This window comes from Brienomyrus brachyistius, chromosome 8 (assembly GCF_023856365.1).
Source record: "Brienomyrus brachyistius isolate T26 chromosome 8, BBRACH_0.4, whole genome shotgun sequence".
NCBI lineage: Eukaryota > Metazoa > Chordata > Actinopteri > Osteoglossiformes > Mormyridae > Brienomyrus > Brienomyrus brachyistius.
The window spans coordinates 12197220-12217397 of record NC_064540.1 but is presented as its reverse complement, the minus strand read 5'-3'; the positions used below and the strand labels follow the sequence as shown (position 1 = coordinate 12217397).

The 20178-nt window shown below is 45.5% G+C and overlaps 1 protein-coding gene across 1 annotated transcript; it reads left to right on the top strand.

Annotated features, from left to right (window-relative positions):
- The first annotated feature begins 8900 nt into the window (after window positions 1-8900).
- Window positions 8901-19846, top strand: LOC125747526 (cytochrome b-c1 complex subunit 1, mitochondrial-like). The gene is made up of 13 exons (XM_049022861.1): window positions 8901-9037; window positions 10041-10181; window positions 10447-10533; window positions 11024-11153; window positions 12020-12218; window positions 13202-13281; window positions 13525-13640; window positions 15467-15610; window positions 17280-17440; window positions 17827-17912; window positions 18497-18585; window positions 18995-19070; window positions 19297-19846. The coding sequence occupies exons 1-13, from the start codon at window positions 8975-8977 to the stop codon at window positions 19359-19361; spliced, it is 1437 nt and encodes a 478-aa protein (XP_048878818.1). The 5' UTR covers window positions 8901-8974; the 3' UTR covers window positions 19362-19846.
- Window positions 19847-20178: the final 332 nt, after the last annotated feature.

Below are 20178 nucleotides of genomic sequence, written 5' to 3'. Positions count from 1 at the left end.
TCTGTAGCACTGAATCAATTCTACTGCCTCAGGAGTAAATACATACAATGTAAAATGCGAAGTCATGTCGTACACACCTTGTTTAACTTGTTACTTTTGGTGTTTCATGCATAGAAGTAAGGATAGTCTGAGAAAAAATGTTTGAACCATGTACCAGCATTTTATAAGCCATGACTGTACCTCAGGTGAATCTGCGAGATATTATGGTGATGTATTCATCAAAAGGGCATCTACCCCTGTACCACTCTCAGACCCAGTTAGCTATACAAACCATTCAGAGCTAAATCAGAAAAATCAACCCCCATTTGTGCACGGCTTTAAATATACAAGCAGCCGACCAGTTACCAACTGCCATGCAAATGATGAGGAAATGAGCACCTTATCGGTTTAATAAGAACTGGAAAGAGGTGCAGTGTGGCAGAAAAACTGGATCCACTGCAGCCGAACTGGGCAAGGACTGAACTGGTAATCATTTAAAAATCATTCCAGATGTCATCCACGGGAAAAAACCGGAAGAGCAGGTCGGCACGGTTTTCCTGAAGCTCGCACTAGTGCCTTTGTGTGTGCGTGTCTGTGTGTATGGATTAGGTTTATATTACATTGTGGGGACCAAATGTCCCCTACGATGTGATAAAAACCTGTTAATTTGACGTTGTGGGGACCATTTTTCAGGTCCCCACAAAGATCTGTGAATACGATCAAAAAAGGAAAAATGCCTGAAGTCCCGTATTTTGTTTGGTTACTTATGGTTAAGGTTAGGGCTGGGTGGGGGTTAGGTGAGGAGATTTCCTCATAGAAATGAATGGAGAATCCCCACAAATATATAATTACAAACCTGTGTGTGTGCGTGGGTGTGTGTGTGTGTGTGCACCATAGTGAGTTTCAACTGCCCTGAGACGTCAGGATTTTCATTTCCCCCTGTGGGCTGGGGAACGACATCACAATCCATGACATCACAACGGGGCACTATGTGTGCAGCGAAGACAATGGGGCTGTGTGTGGCACAGAGGGTCCTCACACACGCCCGCACAAAGGGCAAACACGGCGGCTCAATCGCTGCCTTTAAGGGCCGCCCTGTGGCCACGCCTCCTCCCTGTGGGCTGCCGAGATGGAGGGGGGGGGAACTGGGGGAAGGGGGTGACCCAACGGGGCCGCTTGACAAAAGGGCAGACGCTCGCTGCGGCTCCTAACGGCTGCCTGGCTGACCTTACTGGCGCATGCACACACACCACATTCATGCCGGAACCCCTCCCCGTCCTCCACCGGCCATCATGGCCTCCTACAAAAGCCCTCTTCTTAAGAGAGCAGGTCTGTGTAGCGCTAAAGCGCAGTTTGAAGGCAGCACCTGGAGCAGACTCCTCACCAAACGCTCGTTAAGCTCCAGTCCCTGAGCGCTGGCCCTGCCAGAGGCTTGAGCAATCGGCACCACAGTCAGCGGTTAGAGGGGAGGCTCTGTTTTGGTAAGGAGGCGTAAACAACCTGAGTTCTTCAGGACAAACACACCTGGCTGGTGAAGTGACTCAGCTCAGGACGCAACGCAGCCAGTGGCTATTCGAAAAAACAGCGACCACAAATTATCTCGGGATCCTAGCAACAGACATCTACACACCTGTCATCCTGGAACGCTGGATAAATAGTCAAGTGTGCCGCAGGGCTTTCTGTTATGTTACCATTCACACACTCGCCGGTGGTACCAGCCGGTGTCTGCCCTCTCTGTTCTTTGAGCTGACTTTCCATGTTACAGTTTCGGGAAGCAGCACAGAGCTTCAGCCAAGCCGTCCTCTGCAGTGTGTCGCTGCGGGATCTTTGGAACAGCCCAGCTCGAAATGTATGTTTTTAGTCTGGTCCACTGCAAATTGCAGGCCATAGAAGAGTTGTTCATTAAGCAGCATTGTATTTTAAACGTTTATTTAGCAGCTGGGGGAGGGGGGGGGGGGGGGGGTACATGATCAGGCTTTTGTGTTCGGAGGGCGGGCCCCCTGGAAAGCTGGCAAACACAAACACATGACCCAGCAGTGGGTGGAAGGAACGGGGGCTTTCGGGTGTTAGGAGATGTGTGCAACAGCAGAGAGGAACAACAACAAGGCCCATTTCAGCTTTGGCACAAGGGAAAACGCAATAAAACAAAATGAGAGTTGAGGCATGGAAAGGGCTGTAAGAGGGTGTTGGTTGGGCTGAGTCATTCTGCGGCCAATCGAAAACAGAGCTCGAGCTTACATAATGACGGCTGAAGCACATATGCAGGCAATGAACGTGTCAGGAGCTAGTTTGGGTACCTGGGGCGCAGGTAGTGAAATAGGTGTTTGGTGACAGGTATTCCTGGATGCCCACTGCCTGACATGTCACTCCTGTTCTGTGGGTCCTAATGGACCCCCTGTGACCCCTTCTTGCGCCCCCCTTCCTGTGCTCCCTCTGTAAGTTGCCGTCATTAGCGTGTCCTCACCGCGGCACCATCCTATTTTCTGTCTCTCTCTCTGTCTAGCACGCTGTGCTGCGGCGTGGGCAGACCTATTCCCTCCGCTGCAGAGGGGCTCTTTGTGGAGCTCTGCTGTAATTACCACCTTTGCTAGGAACTGCCTGGAACGTAAAGCGGAGCCAAGTGGTGGGTGGGGATTTGATGGGGATTGTCCTTCACTCAGGCTGAGAAAGCATGCAGCGGGTCACTGGGATTCAAGGGCAAAGCGTGGCTGTTATACCTTTGATTTTGATATAACCAGAAAGATATAGCTGCTTTCTCTAGACCATAAAAGAATGCTTCACGTTCTACCGGATTATTGCACAAGGAAAATTTGACGGCTCCGAATCTCATTAGTCACAAATGAATGTGACCCGGGACTGACATGAATCTGGTATATAAAAGTATATATATGGGAAAGACGTCAGGACCATGTGACAAGCGATTCAGTAACACAGAGCTACACATGCAGACTAGTTAGAGAGCAAGTTGCAGCATAAGAGAGAGCAGAAGGGTACCGGTATCTTTGATTTCCGGGAAGTGCTGTGTAATAGGTTGAAATAGTCTTTCTTGAATTTTCAGCACTCTAAAATGTTTTACCTACAGTTTAATATTAAATAACCAAACAAGTAAGATAAAGTAAATGAACGTCTGCACTACGATTTGAAATTAATTATTTGAAATAAACTGTCATTTGTGAAAGTAAACTAAAGTAAAGGCAGAAATAAATGGCAACAATTCACTCAGCAAATATTTGAAACACCAGACATGGCTTCCAGTAATGCTTATTGTAATTGGCCGTTATAGGTCTGTTTGCGTTTCCACTTTATCTGCTGGTCTTAGTGAGAGATGTGATACTGTTCATTTAAGGAAATGCCACTTAATATATTAATATGAGATCCAGGGTTACCAATAAGACAATCTATTGAAATGATACTGAAAAATACGTATTTAGTAAGCATTTCTTCTGAATCTTTTGTCAAATTGATCAAAGGGCAGCTTTGGCTTAACTGCACTCAGTTTGCAGTTTTATCAGGCTTAGTTTGACTTATCTGAAATTGTTCAATAAACAATATGCACTTTCCAGCACCTGCCTCTAACTGGGGCTCACTTTGTCTGTGGGTCCCTTGCACAGACATGCCAGGTAAATGTACATACAGGCAAGAAGGGGGTATATTTGCACATCCTGAAACAAGGCCTGAACATCTAAAGCTCTGTGTATTTTGGTACTGATAAAGCGTTTTGAATGCACAGACATTTTCATTATTAATGGGAACCGGTGCTCTTCCACCAAGTCAGGGGTCCATAGACAATTATTTACTTTTCTTATTTAGCAGACACCCTTCTTCAAAGACATACACTTCAGAGAGCAGCATCAGACTTTATCCCTTGGAGCAATGACCCAATGGGTAGGGTTTATTGGCCCGATAGTAAAGCCACTTTACCAGGCAGGGGATATAAACCAGCAACCTTCTGTCATAACCCAGGGAACCACACCACGTAATGGGGAGGGGAGAACAGGTCTGATCGGATTACTTCTAATACCAGATATGGGCATTAACATATTGGGCCCCATAATACCACAGCAGCCATTGACTCAACCAGCCTATGAAATGCTTACCATATTTAATTGTGTGGCTTTGGCTGTTTGGGGCTACCAGGGGTTTCTGGCTGATTCCATTCCACAGTATTTATGCCTTGGAGTTAAAAAAAGAAAAACAACCCATAAAGATTATAGCTAAAAGTGATCCTACAATGCCTCAGCAAACCATAACTGGCTTCAGCTCAAAAATAGACTTTGTCTTACGTTTTATTTTATGTATTGTCAAAACAAATGAGCTATCCTTCTATTTCTTCAGCTATCTCGTATGCCAAGTTATCTTTGTGGGCATCCACTTCTTGCTAACACAAGTTATGCTCACAATAGTCGCTAGATGTCAGAAAAGGACTAGCCCGTGTGTCCTCTGCCATACCCATGAGGATAAAATGTCGTTTTACATAGTCATTGATCGCCACCTGGTGGACAATACCCAATTATTACAGGGGTAACCAAAGGAAACCAACACAGACTTGAGAAGACCATGCAAACCCCACACCCACAGACCCATAACCTGGAGATGTTGAGGTTGCCACACCTCACTGTTTTTGTGGAAAATCCAGAAACTCAAATATAGTGGCATACTGACTCCAGTTTTTTTTTAATTTGTTGAACTTTTTAATTTACTAGTGCCCTCAAATTCATATCAGCTCTGCCGTGGCAAGAATGTAGCACGGGAACAAAAATGATTCAGCTGAACAAGATGTGAAAATGACGTGAGCTATTGCAGTGATCTGTTAAACACTTTCATTAGTGCAGTATTATGATGAATACGCCTGCTCCAGCAGTTCCCTGCATTTACACATAATTTAACGAGATTGTGAATTCAGATTCCTGGGAAGGGCTGCACTCTTCTGAGTGCTAGCCGACCTGAGCTGTTTTACAGTGCACATCCATCCATCCGTTTTCCAAACTGCTTATCCGTCTGGGTCATGGGGGGTCTGGAGCCTATCCTGGAAGCTACGGGCATGAGGCAGGGAACAACCCAGGACAGGTAGCTAGCCCATCACAGGGCACACTCACACAATTCACTCAGACATCCTATGGGCAATTTAGTAACTTCAATTAAACTGGAGTACATGGAGGAAACCCCACAACGACATGAGGAGAGCATGCAAACTCTGCATATCTCTGACTTACTGCAGTGGACCATAAGTGACAATCATGTATTATACATAAGCAGACGTGAAAGTGCAGTAATGTTGTCTTTAAACAAGGGAAGGAGTCAGTCATGCCCTGCCAGGGCCATAGGGGCTGATGCTGTCCATCGTGTGCCTGCACTCAGAACACTGATTATAATAATTCTATGATAAAACATTAAGCAACATCTGGCGTTTTTGGGTGTGAATGATTCACTGATTAGATCCATCCATCACTTTTCTAAACCGCTTATCCTACTGGGTTGTGGGGGGTCCGGAACCTATCTCGGAAGCAATGGGCACGAGGCAGGGAACAACTCAGGATGGGGGGGGGGGGGGGGGTCAGCCCATTGCAAGGCACACTCACACACCATTCACTCACACATGCACACCTATGGGCAATTTAGTAACTCCAATTAACCTCAGCATGTTTTTGGACTGTGGGGGGAAACCGGAGTACCCGGAGGAAACCCCACGACGACATGGGGAGAACATGCAAACTCCACACACATGTAACCCAGGCGGAGACTTGAACCTGGAAATCATGCTGATTAAAAATGATCTTCTTACTAAGCACAAAAATAATATCTGATTAGTAGTAGTGTACATAGATCAGCTACAGCAATAAATCATCTGACAGGTGAAGTTGAATGAAATTAAATATATCCTTATGTCTATATATAATGTCATTATATATAAGGCAAGTGGACAGTTAGTTCTTGAAGTTATTGTGTTGGAAGAAGGAAAAAAAATTCACAACGACCACATGGTGCTCGCTAGATGACTGGGCCAGAGCATTGCCAAAAGGGCAGGTCTTGTGTTGTCTTCTCAGTATGCATTGGTTAGTACCTACCAAAAGTGGTCAAAGGAAGACCAATTGTAAACCGGCCTTGAGGTCTGATCCCATAGGAGAGGTACTATAGCCTGAAAAGGTAAATGCTGGCTACGATTGAATGAGGTCAGAACACACAGTGGATCACAATTTGCTCTGTACAGGGCTGCACAGCCACAGACCGCTCAGAGTGTCATTGCTGTCCCCTGTCCACTGTCAAAAGTGCCTACAATGGGCATGTGAGCATCAGAACTGGACCATGAAGTAATGGAAGATGGTGGCCTGGTCTGATGAGTCATGTTTTCTGTTACATCATGTAGACGGCCAGGTGGATGTGCGTTGTTTACCTGAGGAAGAAATGGCACCAGGACGCACTATGGTAAGAAGGTAAGCTAGCAGAGGCAGTGTGATCAGGTCAGTGTTCTGCTGAGAAACCTTGGGTCCTGGCATGTATGTATATGATAATTTGACACGTATCACCCACCTAAACACTGCAGCAGACCAGATACACCCCTTCATGACAGTGGGGTTCCCTGATGGCAGTGATCTCTTTCAGCAGGATAATGTGCCTTGTCACACTGCAAAAATGGTTCAGGATTGGTTTGAGGAACATGACAAAGAGTTCAAGGTGTTGACTTGGCCTCCAAATTCTCCAGATCTCAATCCGACTGAGCATCTGCAGGACGTGCTGAACAAATGAGTCCGATCCATGGAGGCCCCACCTCACAACCTACAGGACTTAAAGGATCTGCTGCTAATGTCTAATCCCACAGGACACCTTCAGAGGTCTTCTGGAGTCAGTGCCTTGACAGGTCAGAGCTGCTGTGGTGGCACGAGGGGAACATACACAATATTAGGAAGGTGGTTTTAATGTTATGGCTGATCAGTGTACATAATTCCCTGTGAGAAGAGTGGAGACTCCTGCAAACCTGTTTGTTTTTTTCCAACTAACTCGCTGTGCCGTGCAAATGACATTTTCCATTAATAAGTAATGAGGACACCCTTAAATATAATGGGTGGAAAATTGCTTTGCAAGAAAGTGATGAATACAGTGATGACAAGTCATGCATTTTTAATATGTTTTATCGGCTGGTAGAAGGTGTGAAAGATCATGGGTTGGGTTTCAGGCCATCCTTTCATGGGCTTCATGCGATATTCATGCCTTGTTTCGTAGCAAGATGTTGCCTCTTGGGGAATCCCTTCTGTTTACAGTGTGTGCGTGTGGCCACAAGGGTGCCACAATAATGACTAAGAGCTGCATGAATTCCATAAAAGTGTTTACGAAGCATACGAAAAATGGTCCATGTGCACAAAATGCATTAATACATTATCCAAACATTAATATGCACACATCTAACCACTCTATCATGTGCATTACAATGAAAACATATATAATTAAAATTTCTACCCTCAGTGACTAGGCATTGGGGCAGTGAGTAGCTCTGCAGGTTGGAAGATCACTAGCTTGAGTCCCAGCCTTGGCAGAATAGTCACATGGTCTGTACATGGGCCCCTGAGCAAGGCCCTTAACCCCCATCTCTGGGGGAGCTACAAACTGGGTGATCCTGCGCTCTGACCCTCAACTTTGGTAAAGAAGATGGCACAGGAAGAGAGAAGCAATCCAACGTTCCTGTACTCATACTTGTGCAAATGGCAAATTAAGGGTGTTTTCTTCATTACCAACATACAGTATATAGCCAAAAGTATGTGGATACCAGCTTGTCCAACATATCAACATTCTGAAATCAAGGTGAAGCTGGTCAGCCTGTTGTCGTTAGAATAGCCTCCTCTATTATGGGAAGGCATTACATTAGATTGCTTGATCATTGATGGTGGGAATTGCTGCCATTTAAGTTGGGTATGTGTGTTGGATGAGCAGGTCCCTTTCCGTTGAGTCTGTGTGGCCGACCATTTGCTTTCAGATGGTTCAACTTCACAGTGACTTCGCACTGGACAGGGCAGGTCTAGCAGGGCAGAACTGTGGTGAACTGACATGTGGGAAAGATGCCGTCCTATGATGGTGCCAAGTGGAATGTCACTAACCTGCTCTGTGTGGCCATCCATTCTGCTGCTAATGTTTGCTGCAGGAGGTTGTGTGACTGTGTGCTTAAACAACGTCAGCAATGGGTGTGATGGAATGACGCAATCCCTCCTAGGAGTGTCCATGTATTGTAACTCATGCAGAAAACAATAAAACAAAATGAAAAACACTCAAATGACAAAATACATGCAATACTAAGAATGAGAGAAGTATATTCTATAATTTCCCAACAACCCAAACAGCCTGGCCAACATTTTATAATGGAATATTTTCTCATTATCCCCCATGTTTACAATCTAATCCATCTTCCCGGCTTAGTTGTCACCTATAATCTAAATATTTAGTTGAATTGGGTCTACTGGAACACTGCAGGGTGGCATGGTGCAGTGCAGTGCAGTGGCTCACGCTGTTGCCTCACACCTTTGGGGCCAGGGTTCAAGTATTTGTCATGGTACAAAGTATATGGAGTTTGTATGTTCTCCCTGTGTGGGGTTTCCTCTGAATACTATGGTCTCCCCTCCACACGCAGTCCAAAAATATGCTGATGTTAATTGGAGTTACCAACTTGTACATGTGTGAGTGATTGCTATGAGAGTGTGCCCTATGATGTGTTGTTCATTGCACCAGCAACCCTGAATATGACAAGCAGTTACAAAAAATTGATGGAGAGTTACGTTGCCGTTTCAGGCACAGACTGTAGTTAATAAAACTATATGACTATACTCATTACATGCATATAAGAAAGTAAAACCGATTTTTTAAAAAATCAAATGCATGTTAATTGAAACTGGATATATTGAAGTATGACTATTATAATAATGACTATTTGAATGCAGCTTGCCAATAATAGCATCGGAGACACGTGCGTCGCTCCTGACACCTAGTGGCCGTCAGTTTGCCCACAGTAAAGATGGCGGCGTCCATGTGGAGGGTTGGTAGCTCTGCAGGCCGAGCAATCGCTAAAGCTCGCAGTGTAAGTCGTTGATTTTTTAATGTACTGCTTAGTGGTATTATTATAAACCCTATGTGATTTCCCTATTTCTGCTTCAAAACACATGATCTCCACAAACAACCCGGGGATCACCTTAATAGTGCGGAATCAGGGGTCTGCGCTAGCAATTAGCCTAGCAGATCTGGGAAGGTCACACAGTACAGAGTCATTACAAGATTACAGTGTTGTCGGTACGGAGTAGGATGGCTGTTTCTAAAACGTTATTAAACCATTTTAGCAATCGCATGACTGCTTTGGTTTTATGCAAATATCTAACGTTACAGAGAAAGCAGAAGGACAGTTTGGTGGCCTATATACTGAATGTGCTTTATTTTGAAGTAATGACTATTTAGTCACAAAATCGAAATTAAAAGGTTAACACTGAATTAAATACTCTTGAAAGTATAACCTAGACTCGTTCATGTGCTGAACTGCTTAAAACTATTAACAAATTTAGTGATTTAATTATTATCTAGTGATCTGTCGTTACATAAACCGGCTATGATGGGGGGGAACCTAAAACAGAAAACTGTTTTGGTGTTATAACGATATTTATGATCATTGTATAATTTGCTTAAGGAATGATTTTGTAAACTATAAGCTTAACTAACTGATTAGCCGTTTACAGTACTTTTTATAACGTGAATATTTTGCGTTGTCCTTCATATGAAGTTGACTGCTTATACATGTCCGTATATACAAGCATAAGAGCTAGTTGTATGTTTTACTAACGAGTCATTTTTATATAAGGGTACATTTATTGCGTTGGAGGATGAATGGATTTATGAATGATTGTTATGCATACTTTTAATTGTACTATAGTGTTTGCAATATACAGGAAATGCTTTTAAACCAAGTTGGACAGGGTTAATATCTTGCTCCAAGCCATTACAGTAGGCCTTTCTGGCACTGTTTTTCCCTCCTACTGTATGTTCAGTTTTTAACTAGCATGTAGACCTAATATTTTGTCTTTTATTCTGTCCAGCCTGTCCTCCTGGCTTGGAAACGGGGACAGGGTAGCATCTCCTACGCCCAGAGTCTCCAGGCTCACCCAGAGACACTCCTGAGCACCCTGGACAATGGCCTTCGTGTGGCCTCTGAGGAGACAGGGCACAGCACCTGCACGGTGAGCATGTGCCACGCACGCATGCACGCACACACACACCACACCACAATTGCCAAGCAAAAAAGGCCCTTAAAACTGCTTTCTGACAATAAATTTATTGGACCAATATGCACCGTTATAGTATTTTTCTTTGAGGTTTCTTGTCATTATGGAAGTGTGTTGCAAATAATTATTATTCTTATTCAGTAATCAGGGTTTTGTGTTAAATATGAGGTGGTATGTGTGCCCCCCACCCCCCACCCCCCCCCCCCCCCCCCCCCTTCAGGTAGGGCTGTGGGTGAACTGCGGCAGTCGCTATGAAACGACAAAGAACAATGGAGCTGCTTTCTTCTTGGAGCACTTGGCATTTAAGGCAGGTATCCATCGGTCTGGCTGGCTGAAAATGCTCAAATGCAACCAGGGCCTCCTGCTGTCCTCCTCAGCAGTATAAACATCTGTCTCTTACTTACTGTTATTTAATTTTTTTAAGCCTGATACCCATTACCCATTCGACTCCTCGACAGCGTGTATGTTTGTAAGGTGCTCGTTGCCTCACTTGAACTTTGGACAAAAGCATCTGCCACATAAATGTGAATGTAGTGCTGTATTGCAATTCTTATCATTCTCTCAAATGTGAAAAATGAATGTTGGTAACTGCTGATAAAACTTGAAGTATTTAGACTGACTGGGCAATTGTCGGTCAGCACTGATCATGGTGAAAATCGGCTGTTTTCTGTCATAAGCCGGTCGATCAGTGCATTCTTATTTCTGTGTTTTAGTTTCTTGTTGCTATTTACACTGCTCTTAATATATTAAATGATGCGTTCCATCTTAATTCTTTCTCCTGCATTTTAAATTCCTAGGGGACCAAAAAGTACCCACAGGGGGCACTAGAGCAGGAGGTGGAGTCTATGGGCGCACACCTCAGTGCCTACACCTCCCGTGAGCTCACCGCCTACTACATGAAGAGCCTCGCCAAGGACCTTCCTAAAGGTGAGCTCTTTGCTGCTCTGAGGCTTTGGGGCCCTGTCGGGCCCTTGGGGACCTATGTCTGCCTGGGAGAGGCATGAGGTGCTTTCCCCCTGCAGGAACTGGTATATCTGGGACCATTTTTTGAGTCCCTGCTCCAGACTAGAACCATGAACTGTGGGAGTGGGATTTACAGCAATAAGCTTTGTCGATTGGATGATGACAAGCAGCTGCGCTAACATGGAAGTTGCACAGAAGTGCTGGGGGAAGAGATAGAAGGACTGGAGCAGATGAAATTATGGTTGCATCTCGATTACATTAAATGTATCAATGACTGCATCAATATACTTTTGTCCAATATCTCCGGTGTCGGCAGTGAAACTTGCGAGGTGCTTATTAGCGGAAGAAGGTTAAATAATTTTTTTTATTCTGTGGAGCCAGGTTTAGTAATGAATTATAAATGTGTCACGGGTCTTGTAAATGAAATGTAAATAAACGACTGTGTCCCATTTTTTAGATTGGGGGGATTAATTACACTAACAAAATGACTAGTGTATCCTCGACTGTTTTGGGGTGGCGGTGTAGTGACATTTAACCTACGTGTCTCCCACACTTCTTTAGCATTAAGGTCCCAGTTCTTACTATGTGGTGGGAAGACGCCACATGAAAAGTCGAGGTGACCCTGAAACTAGGTTATTGAACATCTGTGGCAAAGTGCCTATGGAGAGGAGCAGTTTCATAGACAGGGCATTCAGTGCCTCCTTAGGCCATGCCTGCATGTGTCAGTCTGTCCTGTCCGTCTGTCTTGCCTGCCTGCCTGTCCATCCATCCATCTGCCTACCTGCCCACCCATCTGTGTGTGTGTGTGTAATGGAGGCCATGTTTCCCAGCCGTGGAGCTGCTTGCGGAGGTGGTGCAGGGTAGCCTGCTGAGCGAGGCCGAGATCGATCGCCAGCGGGGGGTAGTGCTGCAGGAGCTGGAGGAAATGGAGGGCAGCCTGCAGGACGTCTGCCTGGATCTCCTGCATGCCACCGCCTTCCAGGGCACTCCCCTGGGACGGAGCATCCTGGGCCCCTCCCACAATGCCAGGTATGTGGCCAAACATGCTTCCACACTCACTCTCTCTCTCCCACCCCTTCATGCCGCAGCTCTCTTACATTAGTGCAATATGTATGTAAGTAATATGTAAATCCTTGAGCTCACCCCCAATTTCACAATGCCCTGTGTTTGTACTTTCTAAGTACTCTGCAAACCTTCCTCTTGCTACTTGCTGTGTGTATGTTGGCCCACCGTTTTCCTCCATATGGATGGCATGACGGTAAAGCCCGTCTGATTTGTTAATCTTTGTGGGTGTGTCCAGATGTCATCATCATTAATGAATCCCAGTCATACCCTCCTTGTCATCAAAAACACTGAAAATCATCCTTTTTGATACCTGGTGTTGGTTTAGGGATGAAACGGTTACCAGTTTCAAGGGATTCAAAATTCGTTAGTATCCCGCAACAAAGTACCAAAGTTTCACATTTTAATCAATTATTAAAATTGTGGCTGATACCGCACTTGGAAAAACTTGCATTAAATACTGTACAACATCAGCCAAAGTTGGTAGCAGTCTCTCAGGTGCAGTTCCGCAAGCGCAGCATGCAAAGTGGGTTTGTTTGTTTCAGTGAAAGCATGGAGGAAGGCAGTGACAGTGCAGCGGAGATTTTTAGTGTTAATGTACATTTAATATGGTTTTCATATGTTTACGTAAAGTATTGACTGTGATTATTTTAATGGTCATGCGAACATAAGGCATATAGTGCTGCTAATTTAGTATTTTTTCCAGTATAGAACTTGAAGTGATTTCAGTTTGTAAGTATTTTTTGAACATTTTTAGCACATTTTAACAGTACTGCGATAACATTGATTGGCGTGAATTTCAGTCACTATAATCTTATTCTATAATTTTCCTTCCGTTTCATCTCTAAGCTGGCTAAGTCTCCGCGAGTCTGTTCGCATTTCCACGTGTCAGGCCGCCTTCGCCCTGTAGAGCCACATCTCCCCCTTACTCTTGCTGTCCCGTCCTGCAGGACCCTCACTCGCCAGGACTTGCTGGAGTTCATCAGCAGCCACTTCAAGGCCCCTCGCATGGTACTGGCTGCAGCCGGAGGTACTTCTCTTCTCTTCCTGTGAATTTCCCATCGATTTCTGCTCTCAATCTGTATTGACTCATTTATAACGACATGCATGCTATTTCTGCATTGACTTAAGTGAGTTTGTGGACTTGTTTTGGTGCGCTTGGCTATTTCAGATTTCTTTTCATTTGAATCTACTGCTGTTGCATCGATGCTTTTTTTTGCCATATTTGGCTGGTCCCCATCCTATTTGCGGAATTGTGACCCTGCCCCCACAGGCGTGAATCACCGGGAGCTGGTGGACCTGGCGCGCCAGCACTTGGGGGGCATGTCCTTCCAGTACGAGAGAGATGCTGTGCCTGTGCTGTCTCACTGCCGCTTTACTGGGAGTGAGGTGAGACTGACTACGCACATGCTGGCCCAGATAGCCAATCCAACTGTAGCCACCACTAGCTCACCCCTGTTAATTGGAAGAACTAATTAAGCCACACCCATTGCTGACTTAGGTGTAGCGCACAGCCAATCAGTCCCCAGCTGCAAACACTGGCAGCAGGATATACTTCCTTCCTAATGCCATGCTACAGCTGCCCTGGCCAGTGTGAAGTAACTGTGAAGTGGAACCATCTGAGAGCACGAGGTCGGCTACACCGGTTCACGGAATGGGACCTGCTCATCGAACATCTATACCCAACCTGAATGGCAGCAAATGCCACCATAAATGTTCCAGCATCTTCCCAGTAGAGGAGAAGGTATTCTAGCATCAAAAGGTTTTCCAACTTCATGTCAGTGCTTTTGGTTTTGGAATGAGATGTTGGACGAGCTCGTGTCCATATGCTTTGCTGTATAGTGTTCGCTGAGGCTGAAATACAGCAGACATGCAAGCCAGATGTATTCCTGGTGATATGAGAAAGTTTCAGCCTTGAGGGAGTATGATGGAGGACATCAATAGCCACATAATAGATGACAAAGCAAAGATCAAATGGAGATAGAAGGAATACGTAGAAGACCTCTGTAGCGAAGCTATCAACAGACAGTATACATTTAATGAGGTCAGATCCTTGGAGAAGCCTTCAATAATGGATGGAACCTTCAAATGTCACTACTGTTACTGTTGAAAAGGATGGCCATCGGGATAGCTGGCGGCGAAGAACAGTCAGTCTTGACCGAATTATGCAAACTCAGTGTGCTACAGATTGAATGGATCTGCTTATATTATACCATATACCATAAAAGACCTGACAGTGTGCAAACTGTCATGCAATTTTCCTTATGTCTCATGCCAGTAAGATTATGTTAAATGTTGTTCAAGTTCAGATTAGTATCCTCCCTAAACAGAATTGCCTGATTTAGAAGTTAGATTCAGGAAAGGCCGCAGAGAGATCAGTGATGTCGCACAGTAGATAATCGAAAAAACCATGGAATAACAGGAGGAGGGAAATGTTTTTTTATTAATTACAATAAGGCCTTTGATTGCATTGACATGGACTTCTCAGGAAAATGGGTGTATCAGCAAATCTCATGAGAGAATTTTGAACTGGATGAAAATCTAGATTCAAGAGGGAATATTGAGAAATGTAGTGGTTTCGGATTAGTTAAGCCGTTAGATAAGGCTGCAGATTGGCTGCGCACCTATTCAGCTTGTATCCAGAACATACAATGAGACTTAACAGTGCATGAAGAAACCTCAATGACCTTCTATATACTGATAACACCGACTTACAGCAGGAAGTGAAAATTGGGCCGCAACGAAACCAAATAAGTAGAGTTTTGTTCAAATCCAAAAATTTGAATTTTCACACAAAACACAAATGACCAGATTGAGTGAGTTATGCCAAGATCCAGTGCATTGGGAAAGATCATAATATTTGAGTAAGGTAAAGAACAGGACAACCAGCAAGACGTTGGAAGATCTCAGCCATGTCAACCTGGATCGTGCCTTTGGGATACCTGAAGACCTGGAGAGATGACAGAAATATACAGAGGAATGTCATCTATGTGGTGACCACTAGACAAAGATTTGATTGGACCTATTAGTGATGACTTTCATGATAGCTGTCAAAGGCTGTAGTAGAATTTCAATAGATGTCATTGTACAGCGAGCATAAGAGTGAGGTTTACCAGTGTAAGTGTCACTGTGGCGGTGGTAGTATAATCCCGCCTTCAGCTTGCTTATGTTCTTGCGTTGGTTTGGTTGTTCCCACTTTTCCTGCCCCTCTGCAGGTACGCATGCGTGATGACGCCATGCCCCTGGCACACGTAGCCATCGCCGTGGAGGGGGCCAGCGCCACCAGTCCTGACCTCGTGCCCCTCATGCTGGCCAATGCCATCGTCGGGAGCTACGACGTGACCTACGGCGGGGGGAAGGTACGAACGCAAGGGGGGTCTCCCTGCCAGGATCCGTACCACGGCCATCGTGGGATTACCTTCCCCTCCACTCTGCCGCCTCCCACCTCCCTCCGATAGTTCACTGACAGGATTACAGATGACAAAACAAAGGATTACACCCCCCTGAGAAATGGCAGCATTTTTGTGTTGTTGTAAGGTTTTTATCTCATTTTGAGCTCAGCATTGATTTTGCAATGTGTCCCGGGGAGCAGGATAAACACCCTGTGATTCTCGGCGCTGGTAGATGCTGTGCTTTGGGCTCTTTTACCCCCCCCACCACGTCTTTACACTGGTGCTCCAGCTCTTTGCAGATGCTGGCTTCACGTACAGTTTTGCGCATTAATGGTGATGCTTCTTATGCAAAATTCTTTGCTGCAAAAATTACCATGCAGAGCAAACTGCAGTCAAAGTCCTGACTCTTGCTGGTGGAGGAATGATGATTAAAAACAGGATATAAATGGCATTTCAGGCACCTTCCAGAAGGCAGCAGTAGGTTCAGGTGTGGGACGCGCTTTGTGGAGCTCTCAGAGAAGCTGCTCTCCCTTTTGGAATTCTTAGAGATGCATGATATCATACTGGTATTGTTGATACCATTTTTTTAAATCAAATATCAGTCCAATGTGTCAGCCTTGCTTAATATTGCTGGCCAATATTTATATCTTTTCATATTTATATTAAGTTAGCAGCAACAGAGTTATAGACGCCACTATAGAAATATTGCAGATGATTGCATTTGATGATCAGCCATTTTCTGTAGTGGAGGACGAGGGATTTAATTGGTCGTTGCTGGCAAGTGACTCAGATTAGCTGGTTATCAGTGATATTAGACAAAACTATTCCTCCCTATTGGTCCGGATTTCCTTATGGGTACATAACTTTGTCCTAAATTGTACTTGGCACTGATCTAATGCATAGTATCATTATTGGACCAATACCACCAGAAATTGCTGGATCGGATAATGGGGGAGTCAGATGCCAATGATTCTTCCATTAGAAATAGCTGGAAAAATCACGAAAATGCTTGTCGTCTTACTACGACGCCATCGCCTGATCTGTCATGTTGACTAGTGGTGTAATAATGGACCGAGCCCCCCCCCATGGTTCAGCACACCGAACATTCCCTGCTTTACGTGTTATGTAAGATCTTGCACTAATAAATGGAAAGCAGAGCCGATTTTTCTTTACTGATCCGAAAAATGATCTGATCCGTGACTCAGAAGCAGTGATCCAGTCTAAATCATGAGTTTTGTGATCCATTGCACCACAAATGTTGGCTGAGTTGAAAGAGTTGGGGTATGCAGTGATATTTTTACGATCGCTTTCTCAATTTTTAATTTGGCGTCAGACTGCACAATTTGCACTTTAAGAAATATAAAATAAAAGAGAAGAAATTTCGGATTGGTATTTTAATATTGCTATCATGATCAGACCTGATGAAATACGATGCCGTCTCTAATTGTATTGTATGTATCACACAGGCATGTGTGTATAACGTGCATTTATATTATTAACTTGTCATCCGTCGCCTCACATGTGCTGCCATTTGCTGCAGTTTGTATCTGTAATGTGTTATTGATCAGTGACCCGTCTGGTTGGCATCACTGCTTGCGGGTCCGTGGCTTAACCCCCGTTCTCGGTGTCATGGCAGAACCTTAGCAGCAGGCTGGCACGTGCCGCCGTGGAAGACAAGCTGTGCCAGCGGTACCACGCCTTCCACACCTCCTATGCCGACACTGGCCTGCTGGGCGTGTACTTCGTCTCCGATAAGCACCACATCGATGACATGATGTTCATGGTGCAGAACACCTGGTCAGTGCATCGGCCCCCCCCCCCCCCCCCCCCCCGCCCCTCCTCACCTATTAAATAACAGGAAGCGGCAGTTCGGAATGCAGGCACGACGTCAGCATGCGGGAATGACCTTAAGCACTGTGCTTCTGCTAAAGCATTAAGCTCCTTCAGATTGCTGCCATCTTTTCCCTTTAATCTGAATCGTTTCCCGGTCCTCTTCCATCTGCTACCTTGTGTTCTGAGGCATCCTGACTAGTTCGTTGGATCAGTACTCGGTATTCCCTCATACCGAGCGCGTTCAGAGTGACTCACCTGCCGGTGGGCGGAGTTTCTCGCCCATCTCACCCTGTTAATATGGAATCATGGCCCATCGCATGATCGTGTGTCCCCCTCTCTCCCTGTCGCAGGATGAACCTTTGCACCACCGTGACCGAGAGCGACGTGGCCAGGGCCAAGAATGCGGTGAAGGCCGCACTGCTAGACCAGCTGGACGGTAAGCAGTGTCCGGTTTCTGATAACCAGCTGAATCCAGTTGTGTCATCTTCCCTGCTGCCACTGTGTGGTCTTGGCTTTGCTCTATAAGCTTGTAACACTGTTGTACTAATTGCCACCTTGACTATTCATCTCTGCTGCTCTGCTCATTTCCTTTAATGACATTCAGGGTGATGCAGTTAATCGTCTTTGTTTCTATGTTATTTTCCTAAGTGAATAATTCAGGGCTATTACCATATTAACTTTTTGAATAAATCAGCAACATGCGCCCCCCCCCCCCCCCACCTCCTCTTTATTGTTCTTCAGTCTGATTTTGTTCTTCAGAAAAAAAGAATCAGAGCTCAGTCTGAAGTTCGGTGAAATTAACTTGATTTTATTTGTTTCGAAAACTACTTAGAAGGTTTATTGCACATTATATTCTGAGCACAGGCTGACCCCCTCCGGAGCTTCAGTTAGAGGATCAGTTACAGCCTGTGCTGTCACAGCAGCGTATTCGCGTCCGCACCCATACCCTCCAGCTGGATCGGACCGTCTAGCATCCCCCCCCCCAGCTCGTGCTCACTCTGTCACTCTCCACCCCCCAAGGAACGACGTCAGCATGTGAGGACATCGGCCGGCAGGTCCTGACCCACGGCCGGCGTGTTCCCCTGGCAGAGTGGGACGCCAAGATCGACGTGAGTGTCTCTTAAGCCTCGTCCCTTTCGTTGACTCCCACGCGGCACAGTGACGCGTCACCAAGTCCGTGATGGAGTCTTGAACTTCGCTATTCACTGTCACCTGAATGTCCTGCTTTCAGCACTAGCAGCAGCTGCTGCTCGATACTGACATACGAAATGAGCCTCTTCAAAAAAGAATCTGAATGAAGGTCTTTAAAAAAAAAAAAAAATGTAATTAGTACTGTAGCTTTCATGGCCCCTGTCATCCATACTTGCTCAGGCCTGCTATCAGTAAAGAGTGAATTCTTGTTAAATATATTTTTTTACATCAGACCTTTGACCCTTGTGGTGGGAGTCTTGCTGACACGGTAAATGGGCGTCAGTGTCACTCGGTGTCCTGATCAGTGTGTTACCCCCCCCCCCACAGGCTGTCACCGCCAAGATGGTGCGTGACGTCTGCTCGAAATACATCTACGACAAGTGTCCTGCCGTGGCTGCAGTGGGTGAGTCACAGCCGATGGCACAGAGATGCTGCGCTCGTGTGTGTGTGTGTGTGTGTGTGTGTGTGTGTGTGTGTGTGTGTGCGTGCGTGCGTGACTGCAGTGGTGAGCTGTGCATGTGTGTGTGTGTGCAGTAAACATGTACATGTTGCCTGTGAGTCCTTTGCAGGCTGTCTGCCTGTGTGTCTGATAGAGCTGAGAGCTCTGCGCTCTCTGTCGCCCCCTCCAGGGCCCATCGAGCAGCTCCCTGACTACAACCGCGTCCGCAGCAGCATGTACTGGCTGAGGATCTGAGTCTGCCGCCACCCGCCTCCATGTGCATCTGCTCCCCCTCTCGCCTCTCCACCTTCTCCCTCACAGAGGAATACCATCCATCCATCCATCCTTCCTCGACCGTCGACCGTTTCCTTCTCTCTCCCACACTCAGCCCTGACGTCATGAAGTTCTATTCACCTCCAGCTGTTTATTTTCTTATTTCTGAGACTGTAAATTGGGTAGCAAACGCTTTATGGAGTTTGTCAGTTCTCTGTGATGTCACCGTGCTTCAGGACGGCTGGCGCTGTGCTGTATGGGGAGAGTGTCAGAGGAGAGCTTTGCAATCAAGAACATGAACTAGTACTCACCCCCTAGGGCCTTGCTGGACATCAGATGTAGCAGAGGGGAGTGGAGGGGGCGTATTTATTTCAGTGTGACCTGCGGTTTTCCTTTTTGTCTTCTACTCGACAATATTGTAGAAGATCTCATTCCATGAGGTTGAATAAAAGATTATATAAAGTGCTGCACACTGGTGACTGTCTTTCTTACTCCGCTCATCCACAGTCCACTTCTGTCATCCATGTTATTATGTTTTATTGCTAATATGGTTTCTTTATGCTGATCCATAATCATATTTTACTCTGCGTACTTCAGCTGATTATTCATTATTGAATACTGGAGATATTCCATGTTAAGTACCTTTCAGAAAGGTCTTACAGTACAGCCCCTATTTGATATCCCTTCTTACACATTGTGTGTCTGTGTGTGTGTGCATGCCTGCGTGTGGTCCAGATATACGTTATGTTGTGGGGGCCAAATGTCCCCACAATATGATAAAAACCTGTTGTTTTCACAT

Excerpts from the sequence above, each read along its gene's own strand:
- LOC125747526 (XM_049022861.1), top strand. The coding sequence starts at position 8,975 with ATGGCGGCGTCCATGTGGAGGGTTGGTAGCTCTGCAGGCCGAGCAATC. Across the intron at positions 13,282-13,524 it reads GGTACTGGCTGCAGCCGGAG|GCGTGAATCACCGGGAGCTG; the intron begins GTACTTCTCTTC and ends CTGCCCCCACAG. Across the intron at positions 17,913-18,496 it reads ACTGCTAGACCAGCTGGACG|GAACGACGTCAGCATGTGAG; the intron begins GTAAGCAGTGTC and ends CCACCCCCCAAG.